Source organism: Onychomys torridus, chromosome 2 (assembly GCF_903995425.1).
Source record: "Onychomys torridus chromosome 2, mOncTor1.1, whole genome shotgun sequence".
In the NCBI taxonomy this organism is placed as follows: Eukaryota; Metazoa; Chordata; class Mammalia; order Rodentia; family Cricetidae; genus Onychomys; species Onychomys torridus.
The window spans coordinates 103,817,355-103,837,282 of record NC_050444.1 but is presented as its reverse complement, the minus strand read 5'-3'; the positions used below and the strand labels follow the sequence as shown (position 1 = coordinate 103,837,282).

At 42.2% G+C, this 19,928-nt stretch overlaps 1 protein-coding gene across 4 annotated transcripts in view; it reads right to left on the bottom strand.

Annotated features, from left to right (window-relative positions):
* Adamtsl1 (ADAMTS like 1) overlaps positions 1–19,928 on the bottom strand; it is a 392,521-nt gene that overhangs the window by 41,581 nt on the left and 331,012 nt on the right. For all 4 annotated transcript variants that reach the window (XM_036178884.1, XM_036178887.1, XM_036178883.1 and 1 more), the window contains 3 exons: positions 15,414–15,542; positions 4,739–4,918; positions 1,832–1,966 (listed from right to left, as the gene is read on the bottom strand). In XM_036178884.1, coding sequence (XP_036034777.1) covers positions 1,832–1,966; positions 4,739–4,918; positions 15,414–15,542 — 444 coding nt within the window. The remainder of the gene's footprint in view (positions 1–1,831; positions 1,967–4,738; positions 4,919–15,413; positions 15,543–19,928) is intronic.

Sequence of the window (19,928 nt, the reverse complement as noted above, 5' to 3'; positions counted from 1 at the left end):
GACACCATTTTTTTCTTCTTTCTTTTTAAACCCTGAGTGTTCATTCTCCAGCATTTTGCCTATCTGAATCCCATTTATTCTTTACCACACATTTCTATAGCATCTTGGAGACTCTGGTCTGTGGAAACCCAGTTCTCAGAGTCCTGATATTTGACACAATTTCCAAACCTTAATTTATCTCCACAGCTGCACACAGAGTTCCCTTAGGTCTACAGTACTGGGGCAGCACTGACGTTTGCCTAGGCTGTTAGACTCAGGGACTCTATGAACACTGGTTCACTGTCTCCTTCAAATGGAGCAGTCTGGATGTAGACTGGGATATTAAGGTGTCTTAACTGTTAGATTTAAATACCAGCCTAAGGTAACAAAGCATCATAAACCAGCAATGGAATGCAGCAGCAAGCACAATAAATCCTTATTGCCCATGGCTAAAAGGAGACAAAAATATTATTTCAGAATAAAGGAGAAAGAAATTCCAGCTATCACGGAAAGGTATGAGTCAATGAACCTTTCTTGCACGTGGAATGGTACCTGAATGACTCAAAAGAGTTATTCAGCTTAAAGATCAGCAATTACTATGTACTTTGTTAGGTACTGAGCTATAACTAACAACAGGATAACAAGGATTCTAAAACAAAGATGTTTACAATGCACATGTAATTTGGAGTAAGTTTATCATCAGTAAGCCAAGAAACTGAAATTTAAAGCTGTGTGGCTTCCGGTCAGTGGGATATGGAAAAACACAATGCCAAACTTTTCATGCATTTAGAAACATGTAGTGGGAAATAAGGGCTACTTGCTAATTTAATTGATGTCTTACCTTTCCCAAGACCAGAAATAGAGAAGACAGGAGCATTTTCATCTGCTGATAAGGTGTAATGACTCCTCATGAATTGCAGATGACAATGGAAATTGAAAGACATCTTTCTGCTCTCTAATTCTAAAGTGACTAAGGCCCTTGGCCACTCTGATAAATAGTTACCAGTGTGACTGCTAAACTTCTGGGTGGAAGAACAGAGGAACTTTAAACTTTGAGCCAAGAGAGTAATTCTAGCTACTGTTATCAACATTCAGGGGCATACAGTGTAAAGAATTTCTCTATTTTATAGGTTTAAAAATAAAAGTGGTTAAAAGCGTTGATTTTTCTTCTTGACCAGTGTTAAGTTCTAGGTCCACAGCATAATCAAGAGAAAGGCAAACAGATTTCCCATATATTTTCTGTTCTCTTCTTATATGCATAGCCCTGTCTTTCCCAGGCCCCAGGCCATGATTCCAGAGGGAGGAGCCCAGAACTCAGATGCAGGCAAAAGACTCTGCTATTGGATGGTACCAGTTATGTAGGAATAGCTTGGTCCCCAGTGCTTGCTAACAGGGAGGTTTAGCCTTGGGAAGTCTGTCTGGGCTGGCTGTAGACTCTGCACAGAGAGCTGGCCTGGGCAAAATTGCTGGCTTCTAGGATGCTAACACTATAGCTTTGTCTTTAAAAGCTGATTCTAGCTGTTTCAGAGTAGGAGGTTAGAGGGTTCTTCACTGCTACCCCATTCTCAGAGTTCAATGAGTCCCCCTGAAGGAGAGGGTCTGGGCCGTGGCATCAGCCCAAGAGGGGCCATATTGGAATCCAGACAAACTGGAGTCCAGACTGAGAGCCGCACTCACCTCGTGTGGAAAGTCAGCCAAGTTTCCACTGGTGAGTCTGGATTCTGTAGGCAATTTAGTGATTTCCTGTTGGCCACCCCCCACTGCTGCCCCCTCCCACCTGCAGGCAGTCACCCATCCATAAATCCTGTCCAGCCCTGGATTTTTGCCCAATGTTCCAGAGGGTTGGACTCACCAAGGAGAGCTGAATTCCCAGGATCCAGGACCAGCTGTGTTCCCAGAGGAGACATCAGCACTGAAGGAAGGTTCGGTCCAGTGGCTAAGAGCAAGGCCCTGATGTCTTCCAACTGTGTGGGGACTTGAGGGGGATCTGGGAGAAGACAGATGGTAGATCAGGAGGTGAGAGCATACAGGCTATGTTATAGGACAGAGAGAATAGGCACGAATGGCCGTGTGTGCATGATAGGCATTGTTGTAATTGACTTCATTTTTTTTTCCTATAGAGAAGGTATACCTATGAAGGTGAGTCTGAATTTCAAAGTTAATATTTGATGCCTGAAATAACAAGGTCTGTAATAAGAACCAGGCTTGTGAATTTCAGTTTTCACTTTATACCACTTTAAAGCACGCCACAACTGGGTCTTTCTAACAATGTAGATAAATTGAAGCATGTTACAAAGATATTTTTTTAAAGGACAATTTTAGCATTTACTATATGCCAAGTTGTGAGATAAATAGTTTTCAACCAATTTATTTACTTAACTCATAATATACTTAGGAATGAAGCAATTTGTAACTGTCTCCACAAATAGAATACTATCCAAGAATTTATTTAAGAGGATTTATACAAGTGCCTTTTTTACAGTGAGAGACAATCTAGTTGTGAGCTTGATTTGCTTTGTGGTCTAATTCTTATGCCCAAGTAGGAACCAGATAAAAAGGGCAGGAAGAAATTATTACAGGGTGTCATGCAAAATCTTCTAAGGAGTCAGGGCTGAAGTCTTCAGTGGTGGGTTTGGACGGCCCCTACCATGTGCTTGGTAGTTTGTTAGTATGAGTCAGGCATGTTCATAAATGCTGACAGTGTCTACTTCAGGAACAACCTTCTCATCTTTCTGTCTTTGACTGACAAAGACCACCACAGGGAGAAGACAATGGTAAAATGATGCATCTACACGAGAAACAGAGTGCACTCAACCCTTTGCAGAGGGAAAACATATCTGTTTTAGAAACTCACAGTTGGAACTACAGCTGTGCCATTGATTAACTTAGGCTAGTGCTTAGCCTACTGGGCCTTAGCTGCCTCATTATAAAGATCTCTTTGAGTAAACAGCCACCACTGAAGTGTCTTTATTTCTCTCCTCCTCCTTTATTTTACTCATTAAAAGCAAAAAAGGAAGGCTAGTCTCATCTGAGAAACAATTTATTATCCTTGGGCCAAATGTCAGCCCCTACTTATGTTTATATAGCTTCTATGGCGATTCTCTGTGTGAATGTGTGTGCCTATTTTATCTCCCCAGTGGAAATGTAACCACCTCATTTTTTTCCCCTAAAACTCTACCAGTGTCCACTTAACTTGGGTTTAGAGATAACACTCAACAAATGTCTGTCCACTGACTACATGAATGACTGAAAGTATGAATGCCCATATCATTCCATGTCAAGCTTTTAGACTACAAGTCATAGGACTTGATGTGAAATTTCAGTTTGATATACAAAACTTCCCCTTTAAAAACTAAGCCATGTTATCACTGATAAGAAAAGAAATGTTATTTCCATGTTGACTTTTCTTAATTAAACCAAGACTTCTTATAAGGATCTGAACAGTGACTGTTTTCTTCTGGGAGGTTGATTAAAATGGGGAAGGCATCCTGCTCTTCCACCACATTCAATGGTCATACTCTATTTGGAATGCAGTAAGAATTGGTTCAGAGAAAATATTTTCCTGCCACAGTAGCACTCCAAGGCTTCCATCTCTGTTTAGCAGAGACAGCAAGGAAGGGCTATTAGGGGGAAAAATCCCACCAGTGAGTACTATCACTCAGCATGACCCCAGAATAACAGCTCAGTTGATGAAGCCCAGTGGAAATCAAATGACATCCTTCTTTTCTCTGAGCCAATTTTCTGTGGCTTCCTATGAAGTCTGGAGGTTTATGCAGCCACCAGTGAGAGGAAACCACAGCTGGGCCCCTGAAATCAGAGGTGAGGGTACATCATCAGCTGTGGGTGTGAAAATCGAAGTGTAAGGTTTATTTTCCCCCCCAAAGTCCACAGTGTATGTTGATGTATACATGTGTGGCATGTAATTATTATTTCTCATATTTTGTTTCCCCCTTCCCCTTTAGAATGGCAGCTTTCTCTTGGCGAGAAAGTCAGCATATGGGCTCCAATTACTGCTCTGTTTTTAAAGGGTAAGGCTCCATCTAGAAACTTCTATCTTACCCACCCATCCCTGACTCAGTGGAAAGGAAACAGAAGGCAGGCAGGCAAAGGGGGCTGTAGCTTCCAAGATGGCCAAGCTCTGTCCTGGGGAAACATTATGGTAGACAGTGGCCCAGGGACTGTCTGTCTGTCTGTCTGTCTATCTGTCTGTCTGTCTATCCATCTATCTATTTTTTGAGAAAGGGTTTCTCTGTGTAACAGCTCTGCCTGGAATTCCTGGAATTCACTTTGTAGACCAGGCTGGCCTCAAACTCATAGAGATCTACCTGCCTCTACATCCCAAGTGCTGGGATTAAAGGTGTGTACTACCACCACCCAGCTATACATAAGAAATTTTTCATCCATGTTTTTCATTTGCTCTTCAGAGACAAACCTAGCATGGGATTAAGAGCCGTTTTCTTGGGCAGCTCCATTTGATAACCCTTGTGCCCCAGCAATGTGGGCAATCCTCTGTTGTCGGGTTTCTCACAGACAGCTAGGCAAGTAACTTATCCAATGCCACAAAGGTTAACTGACAAGGTGGAGGCAGAGTTCACACTCAGCTCTGGCTGGCCCCGCACTCTGTGTTTTCTGTTGGAAGAGCTGATTGTGTTAGGAGTGACTGAAGGGACTGTTTTCCATTTTTAATTCAGTAAGAGGAAAAAGGAGGTGGAGGATGGGTTAGTTGCCACCTGAGGCCATGGCTTTGAGAAGTTTTTACCTAGAATCAGGAGCTGTGTCCCCTCGGTTTGCTCTCCATGAAGATTGGCTGCCCTGCAGGAATATAGGCCCTGATCAGAGAAGGACACGTTTGTGAGCAGCAAGGAGCCCTCATGCGGATGCTGGGAGGAGCCCAGTTTGCTTTTATTTCTGAACCAAGTGACTTCAGCTTCAGGCACACCTACAAAGACAAAAATATGCTTATCAGACAAATGTCAGCGGAATCCAGGATTTGAGGATTGAGAACCTCTGGCCACCCCACCCAGCTCTGCAGGAAGCATCTGCCTAGGCGTCTTCTACCGTCCTTCAGCCAAACAAAATATCACACCTTGGGCTTCTTCTTGTCTCTAGAGCTTTTGCTTTTTAAGACTTCTAGAGGTGAGGCAGGAAGGCAGAGGCCAGTTAAATGGGGGAGAGAACAGTGGCAGCTGATAAATGGCACTGCCAAATTATAAGAACAGCCAAGTTCTTTGGAGAAAACATCCTAAAATAGAAAATCTAAATGCACATACCTCATTAAAATGAAAATTCTACAACTGAGACAAACATAATGCTCAGTAACTGAAGTCGGATATAGGAATATACACTGTCTGATTTCATGTCTGTAAGTGAGAAACAAAAACTGGTGGCATCACACACTTGTGAAGTCTCACCAACATGACTGCTTAACAAGACCCAGGCAGGGACCACACCAACACACACGATAATGTGGAAAGGGGGATTTCATGGAGCTTCAACACTAGAATGAACTACAGGTAACTAAGGGGTGCTGAGAGTAGGAGAAACAGTCTTCCCCGGGGAAGGGCCCCCAAACTGCTTTTCCAACACTAAGTGGCCAGCCCAGAAGTCATATACATACAGGTAACATCGAATGGACTGAGGAGGCGATGTTTATATATTTAGAACTCTATAGGTAATGACTGGTAAAGAGATGGAGACCATACATTTGAGAGAAAGTGGCAAAGTGGTAGAAGGTGGGAAAGGTGGGGCAGGCACATGGGAGAGATAAGTGGGAGAAGAGGGAGGGGGGCTATATAATTATGTTTTAATTAAAGTAAATGAAACAGAAAACCAAGTAGCATTAGTGTATGATGTTTGTAGGCAGGATGACAAGTGGTGCCTCTGAGGAGTGGAATGAATACAGGGGGTGGTGACAGAGACGGAGCCAAAAGCTGGCTCTTCACCAGTGTTAGTTCTCGACCTGCAAATGGTTGGTTGTAGAGTGTTCACTTGGCACCTTTTTGATGTGTCCACTGTTCTGTAAAGATGCTATATTAAAAATAAAGCCAAAGATATGCAACATCAAAATATATGTTTGACCCAGACGAAAGGAAGCTGCTGGATCCTTATTAGACTTGACACCATATAGGAAGCATGCTTATATTTTTTAAGCTGCCATGGTTTAGGTTAAAAAAAAGATTATTGTGTATGCATGTCCTTCTGTGTATGGGTATATGCATGTCAGTGCAGGTGCCTATGGGGTGGGGGCAGACGCATCAAATCTGCTGGAGCTGGAGTAATAGGCAGTTGTGGGCTCCTTGATATGGACACTACGAACCGAACTCATGCCCTCTGTGAGAGCAATATACAATCTTAACTACTGAGCCATCTTTCCAGCTTCCAGTATTTGGATTGTGAGTGTCCTCACAAGCCCCATGTTTCCTGGACATAGTTTTCTGGATGGCACCACTGGAAGGTGGGAGATCTTCTAACAAGTGAAGCCCAGTAGAGAGTCTGTGGGGGGAATACCTTTGAGGAGAGGTCATGGGATCCCAGGCCCCTCCTCACTGGTTTGCTTCCTGGTCCCACCGTGTTCGGTTTTATCCTTCTATACACTTATCCTGTGATCTGTTCTGTAACTACAGGTCCAGCCTCAAAGCTACAGGACAACTGATAACAGACTGAAGCCTCAAGTCAGCAGAAACTCTCTCTTTTGAGTTGGTATCTTAGATGTGTTGTTATAAAGCCAGAAAGATGACCAAGACAGAGGATGTCTTCTCCAAACAAGAGAACTCAAAGTGGTGACATCAGTAGCAGGCTAAGAAACGGACCAAAGGAGGGGACTCTGTTCTTCCACAACCTATTCTTATATTTCTGTCCGTAAGAGTCAGGGAAATTGTGTATAGACACGGGATGGATGCCTATCCTTGGAAGTCAGATTCTGTACTCTAGGTACAATCTGGGCTCCTTAGGAAGTTTCCTTGAAGCTGGTATTCAGGTAAGTAGTCTACAGTCTGTGACAAGAGTTCCTAGATGGCCTTCTGAAGAGGCCCCACAAGAGGACAGGCTTGGAGGGGGTTGGGAGACTGAAGGTTTGGGGTGCTGACTCCCAGACTTCCAGGCAGCAGAAGCTTCATTTCTACCATCCAGCCTGCTGCCAAGCCCAGTTTGCTCATAGAACTCTGTGGCAAGCATGCAAGTAATGTTTAGAATGTCAAAGGCTGGAAAACGGGGTCAATGCCAAGAAAAGCCAAAGACCTAGACTCTTAGTCTAATGATTTCCCAGAGCAGGGCTGTATTTTGTCGTTAGGACAAGGCAGTGTTGTCCTGAACAGACAGCTTATGACTAGGGGCCCTGATTTCTTTGAGGGGTTATGTGTGCATCTACTATTTGTCTTAAAATTGTTCAAGAAGAGTAGGGTTAATGGGAGGAAATACACACTTGGATACTGGAGTCTTGTCACCCCAGGGAGAAACATACACTGATGCAGCGCAAATGATACAAGGCTTGAGTTCACCTGAGAGAGGCTGCCAGCATCTCTAGACACACCTTGAGAAAAGATACAGGTGAGAGGCAGAAGGGCAGAGTTTCCATTGTAGCACCACTAGGGAGAGCAAGCACATCATGATGCTTGCCCATGTCAGCTAGGCCTTTGAACTCTGAGCTCGAATTTTTACAATTAAAAAAAATTTTTTTTTTTATTATTGGAAAGCCTCTGAAAGAAGTTGGAGAAAAAATTTCTAGTCATTTCTCTATCAAAAGCATAGGGAAAATGGGGTCTTAAAAATCATTTCTATGAGTGTTCTCCCCTCCAGCATTGAACTGCTCCCATGTAGCGCTTAGTGGGGGGTGTCTTCCTTTTGGTCCCCAGTGAGAATAAAAGGCTATTCTGGAGAAAGATAAGGAGAGCGAGAGAACCAGATGTCATGAGCCTTTTGTTTGATGCAGAGGGAGTGCTACCTAGGTGAAGAGAGGAGTGAGCACACCTCCCCACAACTGCCTTGATGGCACCTGGAGCTTATGTTCCTAGAGGCCACAGCTACAGCTGTGTATGTGTATATATAGACACTGCTGTGACATGATGTCCCCAGCCAAGTGATGCAGAGGAGAGAACCAACTCCTGACAGAGAGAGGAGAGAAACGAAGGGAAGGCAAAGATTCAGAGGGGTCAGGGAGCTATTTTTTAGTTTTCCAGGAATTGAGTCAAATTTTCCTATTTCCTGAATTATTCTTTGCCTTGTGACCCATAGAGTCAGGATTCTCTGTGAGGGCAAGATGGGGTACACTCTGAAAAGGATGATTTCTCTGGTGAAATCAGGACTTCACAGGAGAAATGTTTATGATAGCGATAGGCAGGGAAGGTCCCCTCTAGTCCTTACAATATTCCCAAGGAGAAGAGGATTATATGGAAACCCTTCTCTGGTCTGTTTAGTAAAAACCTTCCTCTGGCTCACTCTCAAAGAGACCAATATTGTGAGTTTGTCAATGGATTATTGCTGCTGCCATAATCTGGGGATTTCCCATTGGAGACTACGGGCAGAGAATGATACCATAAAGGTATCTGGAATGACAACCAGCCCTTCCATGACTAGCTTTGACATGATGAACAAAGGATATGGAAGGAAGAATACCATCAAGCAAGCAAGGTACTAGAGAGCTAGTCCCCTTCTCTCTTAAGGGATGACAACCATGTTTTTATTTGTTTTTGTTTTTTTCAAGACAGAGTTTCTCTGTAGCTTTGCGCCTTTCCTGGATCTCACTCTGTAGACCAGGCTGGCCTCGAACTCACAGAGATCTGCCTGCCTCTGCCTCCTGAGTGCTGGGATTAAAGGCACAGCCTGGCACAGCCCGGCACAGCCATGCTTTATAGACTTTCATTAGTCACCTAGACATGCCAACAAATACCTTGGAAAGATACCAGACATACTAGCCTAAACCTGGTATTTAGAGCACCTTGACACTGAGAGTGTAATGAGCTGTGCAAAAATAGCCCACTGGCATCACTAAAAATAATAGTAACTGAGCATTTACGATAAGTCAAACATTATAGAGATGTAAACACTTATTTTCCATAGTGATCTCAGCATGGCAGGTACTATTATCAATTCCATTACATAAAGGGGAAAAGTAGATCTCAAAGAGATTAAGACATCTGGGGAGACCTCTCTGTGACTTAAATGCTTGCACAGTTTAAAAAACTGGAGTTGGGACCTTAACACCCATGTAGATGACAGGATGGGTATGGCAGCCTGCCTGTAATTCCAGAACTTAGGAAATGGAGATGAGTAAGCAGGCTAGCTGGGCTAGTCAAGTATTTGGGCTCCAAGTTTAGGGAGAAATCCTACCTCAATATATAGAGCAAAGACTGAATGAGGAATCTACCCTGTATCAGCCTCTGGCCTCCTAAGATATACCCACACATGTGTACATGCATATACACACAAGGACATACCACATAAACATACACATGTGAAAAAAAAAAAAGAATTCTTCTATAGTCACATTAGTTTGGGTCCTTGATGACTCAGGAGCAGAATACCTGGTCCCTGTGGCTTCCTATCCCTAGTAACCTACTAGTCAGCCAGTTAGGGTGGAGATCTAAATGGAGACACCTTCAATGTCAGAATCCCCTTTCTCAACAAGTACACATCACAGCATGTTGTCACACCAGACTGCCTCTTTCAGGACATCTGAAGTGCCTTGCTGTGATTTCTATACTGTTAGATCTTTAAATATGATACCCCCCCCCCCCCGTGGGCATTGCAGCACCAAAACTATTGTGAGGAGGGGGCTTCTAGAAGCTACAAGGGCTGGCTGAATTAGCTATATATTGTTGGAAGGTTCAGTCATATTGTGGAAACATTCTCCCATCATCTGCTGTACCATGTCAGCACAGTGTACAGAGAAGGTCGGCTGAGAAATGGCAGAAAACACACTCTGCAACAAAGCTCAGCCTGGAGCTTTACTGCTGTTGAACTATTGCTTGTCCAGACTCTACACTAGATTCCTGGGTATTATTTGTGTCTACAAAGGAGATGCAAACTAGCCTGTGTCTGCTTTATCCCCTTGTGGCATTTCTTAACAGCAACACAATGTTCTCCCCGCTGCTGGGAAGGATCAATAAATGGGTCTAGTCAGAATGCTGGTAATGGGATCCGATTATAAGGATTAGTACCTTTAATCTGCACAGAGCTGCCAGGAAGCATGATGCTGTAATATCCCTTTCTTCTTTAACATCCCAGACAGGATATTCTTGCTAACTGGACCATTTGTTATACTTGGAGGGCCGCTTGCACCATGGCAGCTTGTCAGCACCGTGAGGTGGGGCATCCAACGGTGTACTTTTACATGATATGTTCTTGAAGTTTGTTAGGGTGTGTATGTGGCAGGGGGATTGGCTTGGTGCAAGAAAAGATAATGGATATAGTAATTCAAATGTCAGCTTTGGCGACTAGTCTAAGGAACCTTGGAAGTCCAGACCAGAGGCTTTCAACTTCCTTCTCGTATTCCTCCTCACAAACTGTGACAGACACTGGTAGTCATTTCCAAAACCTTTTTATTCTTTTTCACGAGTACTGCAGGAGAGTATTTCCCAGTATCTTTCATAGTTGTAAGTGGCCATGGACTAAGGAAAGTGAAAAGGATTAAGTGGCTCCTTTGTAACTGCCCTAAGAGCATCCCCAGCTATTCCTCACCCCTCTTCCCTTGTTTGGTTCACAGGATAGAGAGCATCCCAGGGCGACTAAGAGTTCACCAGCATGAGGGCCCTAGCACTCTGTGATTCTGAGTGATACAGTGAGGGCAGATGCCTTCCAGTGAACACTGTGAATTCTTAAGAAAGGCCTGATGATCTATTGTACCTGAACCCTTATATACTGGGAGATAGTAGAATTTACTTTATAGTAGAATCTAACCTACCCTAACTGATACACTCCATTCATGTCCACACCACTAATCCTCCTGCTCCATCAAAACCCTACAGAAGCATCCCCTGCTCTTAGGATACAAACCTAAACTGTAGTATAAACTATGAGCACTTGGGATACCTCACCCCTGCCTCCTTCTTTCTTCCCAGCCTCCTGCACTTTCTTTATCTCTGGCAGCCAGAGTTCACACACCAGCCAGACTTCACTTTGCCAAATGCAGCGTGCTCTTTCTGCCTCAGGCCATTTGCATGCTGTTTCCTCCACTGCCTTTTTCACTCAGTTTTCTGAACCTGACCACATAGAGAAGGATCAGAAGAATGAAAGAGTGGATTGGATCGCCTTTAAAGCAAAAGCCCCATCATACTCATTGCTTAATGTTTTTTTTATGCAGAAGGGTTGGGAAGAATGTGTGAGGCTGCATTTTACAAGTTGAGAGCACATGTGTGAGAAAAAGTCTTTAATGAGAAACTGCTAATGGCTCAAATATGCGAGGATGTCAGGCAGTCTAGGTAACGTATGAGATGTTCTTTAAATAGACTTTTATGTACCCTTTAAAATCAGGCTCATGACAGGCAAATGTTAATTAGGGAGTGGAAAGGAAAGGCAAGGATGCAGTGATCAAGGAACCATGCTAAGATGTCCATTATGGGGAATTTTGGAAAGAGGAACTTTGAGCACAGTTTCTTATTTTTCTATGTTTCCTGAAGTATCAAAACCACCCTGCTATTCTAAAACAAGGAAATAATGACTATCCCTACATAGTGTGCTGTTTTATCATGTGTTTCCTAATCTCTCTTCTCTCCCAATGGTCAACTTCCTGTGTCTTATGATCTGTGTCTCCTTGGATTAGAAGACCTCTGACTTAACCTTGATTAGATACTCAGTAAGATACTGTCCTTGAGTGATGCAATGGAACTTGACAGACAGTCCTTCTGTAAGCAGCCTTCATGGAATCACTCCCCTGCCTTTTACAAGGGCCTGGGTTATTAGGTCTAATGTATTGCCAGTCACTGACAATGTTACTATGGCGTAGTGAATTTTACCCAACTTGTCAGAAGACCACTAAGCCCCTGATTAGAGGTGCAGTGGAGATGATGATGAGTAGGAGAGGGACAGAAAAGTCATTAAAGCAGTGAATGAAGAAAGTTCCCAGCCATGTCACATTGAGCAGTGTTTTCAGAATGATCAGTGAGGACCATTTCCCTGTCCATCCAATTAATCAAAATTAGGATTTCCCTCAACCACTTTGAATAAATATATGACTCAACAGTAGGTATGATGACTGAGGCACAAAAAGAGATTTAGTTTTAATAAGGATGAATACACATGGTACTGTGGGTGAAAACAAAACAGAAGTCTGTAATGTTCAAGTGAGACTGGCTGGCCACCGAGCTCCAGGGATCTGTAGCCAAAGGGATTTGGCTGGAGAGTGATGAAGATGTCAGCTTCCACATATGCTCTCCCAACCCCCCAACAAAACCCAACCCAAACCCAACTATAACCTTACAGTTAGGCAAAGTTCATCAAGTGAACTTCTGTATGATATGAGGAATTGGGTCTTGGTTGCCACATACAATGGGTCAAAACATTTTTCTTTTCTTTTTTTTGAGAGACAGGTTTTCTCTGTTTTTTTTTTTTTTTTCAGCAACTCTGGGTTTTGGGGAACAGCATCATCCAGAAACACTCCCCTGTTTCTCTCTCTCTCTCTCTCTTAACTTACATTTTTAAATTTTAAAATCGGGTTACACAGTAGTAAGTTTCCATATTGCTTTCCGTATAATCTTAGTTTTGTTCAATCTTCCTTCCCTCTTCCTCTGCCTCCCTAACCCCTGCTTAAGCTCTCTCCCCCTCTTTTTACAGCATCTATGTTCTGTTTTTCTGTCTACTTTAAGACACCTCACCCCAGTGGCCCCTCCCCAACTTCTTTACTTCTATAGGTACTCCAGGTTAGCACACAAATGTAAAGATGAAAGAGAACACATAGTGTTTATCTATGTGAGTATTTTATCTACATATATCTATAGAGATAATAGTGTTTATCTATTTGCTCCATATAATTTTCCTAGCTCCATCCATTTACCTAAAAATTTCCTACTTTCATTTTTCTTTACAGCTGGGTCAAATTCCATTGTGTCTACATGCCACATTTTTGTTATTCATCAACTGATGAGGATGCAGATTGTTTCTTTGTCTAGCTGTTGTGAAGAAAGCAGCAATGAAATGCTTGAGCAAGTATCTCTGTAGAAGGATAGAGAGTTCTTAGGGTATATGCCCAGGAGTACTGTAGTTAGGTCAAGCAGTATAACTACTTCTAGTATTTGAGGAAACTCCATACTGATTTCCAGAGGCTATACAAGTTTCAGCTAAAAAAAACCCCAAACAAACAAAAACAAACAAAACAACAACAAAAAAAACCAAAAAAAAAAAAAAACCAAACAAACCAAAAAAACCCCAACCCAAAACAAACCAAACCAAAAGCCAACAACAACAACAAAAGTAACAACAAACAAAGGTTGCTCTTTCTGAATGTTTCACTAGCATTTGTCATTACTGTCTTGACGATAGTCATTCTGACTGGGATAAGTCAGAATCTAAAAGCAGTTTTAATTTGATGACTAATGATGTGGGATACCTCAAAAGTGTTCTTTAGATATCTGTGTTTGTTTTGAGAACTCTGTTCAGAGCTGTGGTCCACTTTTTGATTGACTTGGTTTTCTTAATGTTTCATTTTATGTGCTCTTTGGATAATCTGGTATTAATCCTCTGTAGGAGACAGAGTTGGCAAAGATTTTCTCCCATTCTGTGGCTGCCTCTTCTTTTAACTGATGGTCTGCTTTGCTATACAGAACCTTTTTAGTTTAGTAAGATCCCATTTCTCCATTGTTGGTCTATATATTGATGTACACTCCCAATTTTCTCCTCTAGCAGTTCCAGGGCATCAGGCCTTACATTAGGGTTTTTGATCTTGGAGTTGAGTTTTGTGTAAGGTGTGAAGAAAACTCTAGTTTCATTCTTCTCTATGGTCATAGCCAGTTTCCCCAGCACCATCTGTTGAAGATGCTGTCTTTTCTCCACTGTGTATTTTTGAGCTTTGTTAATAATTAAATGTCTGTAGGAGTGTGGGTCCTCAATTATATTACATTGACCAGTTTGTCTCTTTTTGTGTTGGCACCACACTTTTTTTTTTTATTACTATGGCTCTGCAGTATAACTTGAAATCAGGCATGGCATTATTTCTAGCAATATTCTCTTTTGTTCAGTATAGTTTTGGTATTTATGCTTTCAAATAGGTTTTAAGATTTTTTTCACTAGTTTTATGAAGAATGGTCCTGGAATTTTGGTTGGGGTTGCATGGAAATGTAGATTGCTTTTTGGCAGGATGGCTGTGTTCATATAGGCAATTCTTCTCTTTCCTGGTGTCCTTCACAATTTGTTCATATGTTTATCCCTTCCTTCCTTTCCTTTTTTCATTTTTTCCTTCCTTCCTTTCCTTTGTGTGTGTGTGTGTGTGTGTGTGTGTGTGTGTGTGTGTGTTATATGAGCACATGTGTGAGGGTGTACATACCTAGTGCATGCATGCAAAGGCCAGAGGAGGGCATAGAGTCTCTTCTGCTCCCCACTTTAGTTTTGGAGAACCTGTCTCTCAGTGACCCTGAAGCTTACCATTTTGGATAGGTGAGCTGGGCAGCTGAGCTCTTAGGATCCATGTGTCTCCATCCCTCAGTGCTGCAGCATGCATAACCATGCCTGGCTTTTTCATGGGCGTTGGGGATTCAAACTCAGGTCCTCTTGCTTGCACAGCAAGTGTTCTTACCCACTGAGCCATGTCATGGCTTCCTATTTTCATTTGTCTGGGCTCCTTGGTTAGTCTTCCTAGGTCACCCATGGTCTACCTGCCACCCACCTTATGAAGATTTAAGCCCTCCACATTCAGATTGAAGCTCATGTTATTCCCCGAACAACACCAGGCTTTCCAGCTTTCAGGAAAATTTCCATACTCTTTTTCTTTTTCTACCTGGAATACCCTTGTCCCGGTTCTTGCTCCCCCCACATTCTGTTTGTATGAAAAATTAAGAACAGAAAACAAAACAAAGAAGCGCAGAGTATGCCACACCACTGCAACCCTAGCATTAGAAGACTGCTGGAGAAAAGCCATGGGTTTGAAGCCAGAACTACATAGAAGTCCTAAGACAGCCTCACTCTGTAACAGGACTGCCTTGACAAACACACACAAATATCACTGCAATGGGCACATGAGCAAACAGACATTGATTAGCTTGATTTAATCATTCCATGCTCTATCACATTGTACCCCACAAATGTACACAACTATGATTTGTCTAGTAAAACCAATTAAAACCCTAATGCCTCCTTTAGTCCACCAGGCTCAGGCTGAATTAACCTACCCTCTCTTTCCTGACTGAGGTTTGTATCTCAGCTGAGAGGAACATTTGTGTCTAATCTGCATTTGTATCCCTCAGCCTCTCCTGAAGCACCATCTGTATCAGACACACGTGTGGATTTCTCACCTGCTACTTGGCAGTTAATTGTCACATTCACTCCTCGCACTGTTCTGATGGTGCCACCAATATCCACCGTGACTGCAGGCTTCTCTGTGTTGAGCACAGTCATTCGAGACGTTTTCACTAGTGGCTTTCCTGCAGAGGAGAAAGAAAGGGAGCTGTCACTAACAGTATTGTGGGCTGGGACACTGAATCACTGGGAGACCAATGGAGGACACATGTTCTGCTCAGGCATACCCCACACCATGCTTTGCCTGGGAAAAAATCTGGAACCCATCACCTGTCCACTCATGTGCCTACCACAGACTTAACAGGAAAAGAACAAGATTGAAGAGTTTGAAGATATGAACACGGTGCCCAAGTGAAGATAACATACACTTTCAATCAATATAAAATACAAGAGACAAATTTTAAGGGCTTCATTTGTACTTTGGGACAGTTCTACAGTCACATGCAGTTGTAAGAAGTAACACAGAGCAGTCCCGTGTAACTTGTATCCAGTTTTCCCATAATGTAATCACATTACAAAACTACAGCACAGTTTCATGGTCTCAGTGTGGACATTGACATGGTTAAGTCACAGAACGTCTGCCCCTCTAAGCATCCCTCATGATATCTATAACCCCTCCTAGGTTCTTTGGCCACCGTTCATATATGGCTTTTGTTCCCTTGCTTTCGGCATCTGAAGAGCATTGTGGAAATGGAATCGCACAGTCAGTAACTTTTCATGTTTGGCTCCCTACCAGCTCTCTGAGCTCTCTAGAGATTCTTCCAGCTCTTACATCAGATTATGGTTGCATTTTTCAGTGGTGTGGTCCTCTTTATTGCAGAGTAGTACTCTGTGACATGGGAAAAACCACAGTTTGTGTAGCTGTTCAGCTGCCATAGAATATCTGGGTTGTTTCCAGATTTTGATACAGCTGTTATAAACACTCTGGTACAGGTAGCTGTGGGGACATCTGTCTTCATTTTGTTGGCATAAATGTGTAGGAATGCAGTTTAAATGTCATATGGCAGTCCCTTCTCTCTCCCTCCTCAATACTTTTTATTTCTTTCATATGATACCTGCACAGTGGCATCTTATTGTGGTTTAAGCTGCATTTCCCCAATGGCCAATGCTGCGGACTGTCTCTCATGTGCTTATTTACCACATGAACATTCTTTGGTGAAATATCTATTCATGTCATTGAGAATTTAGAAATTATTAGCCAGAAGTTTAATAAGTAGTAGCATTAAAACAGAAAAGAGTTTTATTAGAGCTGCAGGTTTGAATTTCTTTTCAGTGACTGAGCTCTCTGCCCTGTAACACCACGTGTTCCAACTACTGGCACCAGATCTAGTGAAGGAATTGTCTCCCAAGCATCATGCTGGAACAGCTTGCTCTTCATATTTAATGCCCTGTTTAGCAGGAGAGGCAAGAGCAGAAGTCTTTTGAACTAATCCCCTCCCCCCTCTTTTTCAATAGAAGGTAAAGGTTTCTTTGTAAGATATGGATTATCACCAAAATGTTCCTTTGGGTGAATATTTGAAAGGTGACTCTGAGTCAATGACATTCTTTATTGTCTTTGTGTGACTTAATTTTGTTGCATTGTAGAAAGAGGCAGAATGTGTGGACTTTATCATATACTGTGATGCTGCACAGCCACACCTAGCCCCCTCCCTTCCTGGTTGGTATACAAATTCCTTCTGAGTACCTCTCATCTTTCCTGGGGTTTGTTTTGGGCCGTGTACTAAGGCCCACGCATGCTCCGCAGTAGCTTCCTCATCCACATGGATTTTGCTTTTACTACTAGGGATGAAGGCTTTGCCTAGATTTGCTTTTCTTTCCCCCATCATATGCTGTCCCCTCCCCTTGGTTCAGATTTATATAGTTGTCATCTTTAAGAATCCTTGTCAACTGAAAATAACTGGTCTGGAGATTTGGCATTTCTTCCAGTCCCCTAGATGGCATCTATTTCTACTTGCTGCCTCATTAAAGGGTCAACTGTGCTGTCACACAGTCATTACCCCCAGTAATATATCCCATCTCATCAGAGGCCAGCTCTCTCCATATCCTCTTCCCCCTTCTTTCTACAGCAGTGGTTTTCAACCTTCCCAAGGCTGTGACCCTTTACTACAGTTCCTCAGGCTGTGGTGACCCTCAACCATAAAACTATTTTTGTTGCTGCTTCAGAACTGTGATTTTGCTACTGTTATGAAGCATAATGTAGATATGGGCTTGCCAGAGGGGTCTCCACCCACAGGTAGAGAACCACTGCTCTAGAGGTATGGTTGCTTTCTATGGTGGTCATTTCAAAAGGTTCCCCAGCCCTGCTTCTTTTATGGCTAAATTCTAAAAGCCTTCACAGATTGACCAGCTGCTTTGCACACCCCTTCTCCAGGTAAATCTTCCTGGAAGTGGGAAAATGGAGACTTAAAAAGGCACAATATGGGCTCTAGGGAGCTTAGAATCAAGCAGACAAACAATAACTATAACACAAGTGGACTATAGTGAGTTCCCTTCAAAGAGTTTGGATAAAAGAAGGGAGAAGGGCAGAAAACTGAGTTGATATAAACATTATTTACCATTAAGGAAAGGAATCTCAGAGAGGCAGGTACCTAAGTGTCCAGAAGGACCAAGTCACTTCTCTGAAGTGCACTGGATCCCACTGCTGAGATCAAATGATTTCTGCTGTAGTTGGGATGCCCTCTGCTGCAGAAGGGATAGGCATAGGACAAGCTGGAAGCCTCAGCCCCAAATGCCAGGCTCTATTTGAGTATTTTGTAATTGGATTACTTATTTTGTCATTGTTTCTTTTCCTTTTTAAACATTAAAAATCCCACAATGCATATTACAAAGCTAAGTCCTAATCCCCAAGATGGGCTTATAGGCAGGTTTTCTGGTAGCAAGCACCAGCAGGCACCAAGACCTCCAGACTCTTGGGATTTTCAGCAAAGCTAACAACAGGGGCTGGTCATCTGGGACCAGGATAACTCTTATCGCCTCCTTCAATGCCTCCTCTGCATATTTCTGGGGATAGGCCACCAAAGCTTTTGAGATGAACAGCCCAATAGCATAAACCTGGGCCACATGACTGCCATCTTCACACGAACCTTGATGTTCTTGCCCAGAAGCAGAGCTGACTCTGGTAACTTTTATTGCAGTGAGCATGGCTGATCCTCTCCAGGGGATGTCCACATACCTTGGTGAGGTGATCTTCCCATTTCATTGTGACATATCTGTGGCTGTCTTTATGCATCTAAAATCCTGCAGCCACTACCTATTTTACTGTTGAATCTTAAGAGGTCTTTATAGTTTAGATACAGTCCTTCATCAACATGTGTTCTGTAAATTCTCATCCAGTCTGTGGCTTTCCTTTTCTCCTTAAGAGGCCCTTTCACAGACCTAAGTGTTTTAACTTTGATAATATCCAATTTATCATTTTTATGGGTTATGCTTTTTATATTAAGTCTAGGAGCTACTTATATAGATCTAAATTCTGAACAGATTCTTTCCTATGATTTTTTTCCTACACATTTTATGGTTTAAGTTTTACATTCAGCTTAGTGATACATTAATTTTTTCTATTTATATATTATTTTATTGTCTTCAAGCTTTATTTTTTATATCAGGAAACCAATTATTTATTGATTTTAAAATTTGGAGTTCCCAAATGATTTTAAAATAACTTATTACCATTTTTCAAAGTTCAACTTTTGGGATTCCATTAAACATCAAGGTAAAAAAATTCACTGGGTAAAAATAGCTATTTAACACCAGCCTACAGAATGGGAAAAGATATTCACCAACCCCACATCTGACAGAGGGCCAAACTCAAAAATAAAGAACTCTAGAAACTAGACATCAAAATACCAAATAATCCAATTTAAAAATTGGGTACAGATCTCAACAGAATTCTCAACAGAAGAATCTCAAGTGGCCAAGATACACTTAAAGAACTGTTCAATATCTTTAGACATTAGGAAAATGCAAGTCAAAATGACCCTGAGACACCATCTTATATCTGTCAGAATGGCTAAGATCAAAAACACTAATGACAGCTTATGTTGGAGAGGATATGGAGTAAGGGGAACACTCCTCCACTGCTGGTTGGAGTACAAACTTGCACAGCCACTTTGGAAATCAATTTGTCAGTTTCTCAGAAAATTGGGGAACAATCCACCTCAAGACACAGCTATACAAATCATGGGCATACACCCAAATGATTCACAATCATAGTACAAAAGCACCTGCTCAACTATGTTCATATCATAATAGCCAGAACCTGGACACATCCTAGATACCCCTCAACCAAATTATGGATAAAGAAAATGTGGTACATTTACACAATGGAGTATTATTTCTCACCTGTTAAAAACAGCAACATCATGAAATTTTCAAGCAAATGGCTGGAACTAGAAAAGAGTGAAGTAACCTAGACCCAGAAAGACAAACATGGTATATACTCACTCATAAGCAGATATTAGGTGTAAAGTAAAGGATAACCAGGCTATAATCCATGGGCCTAAAGAGGGATGCAT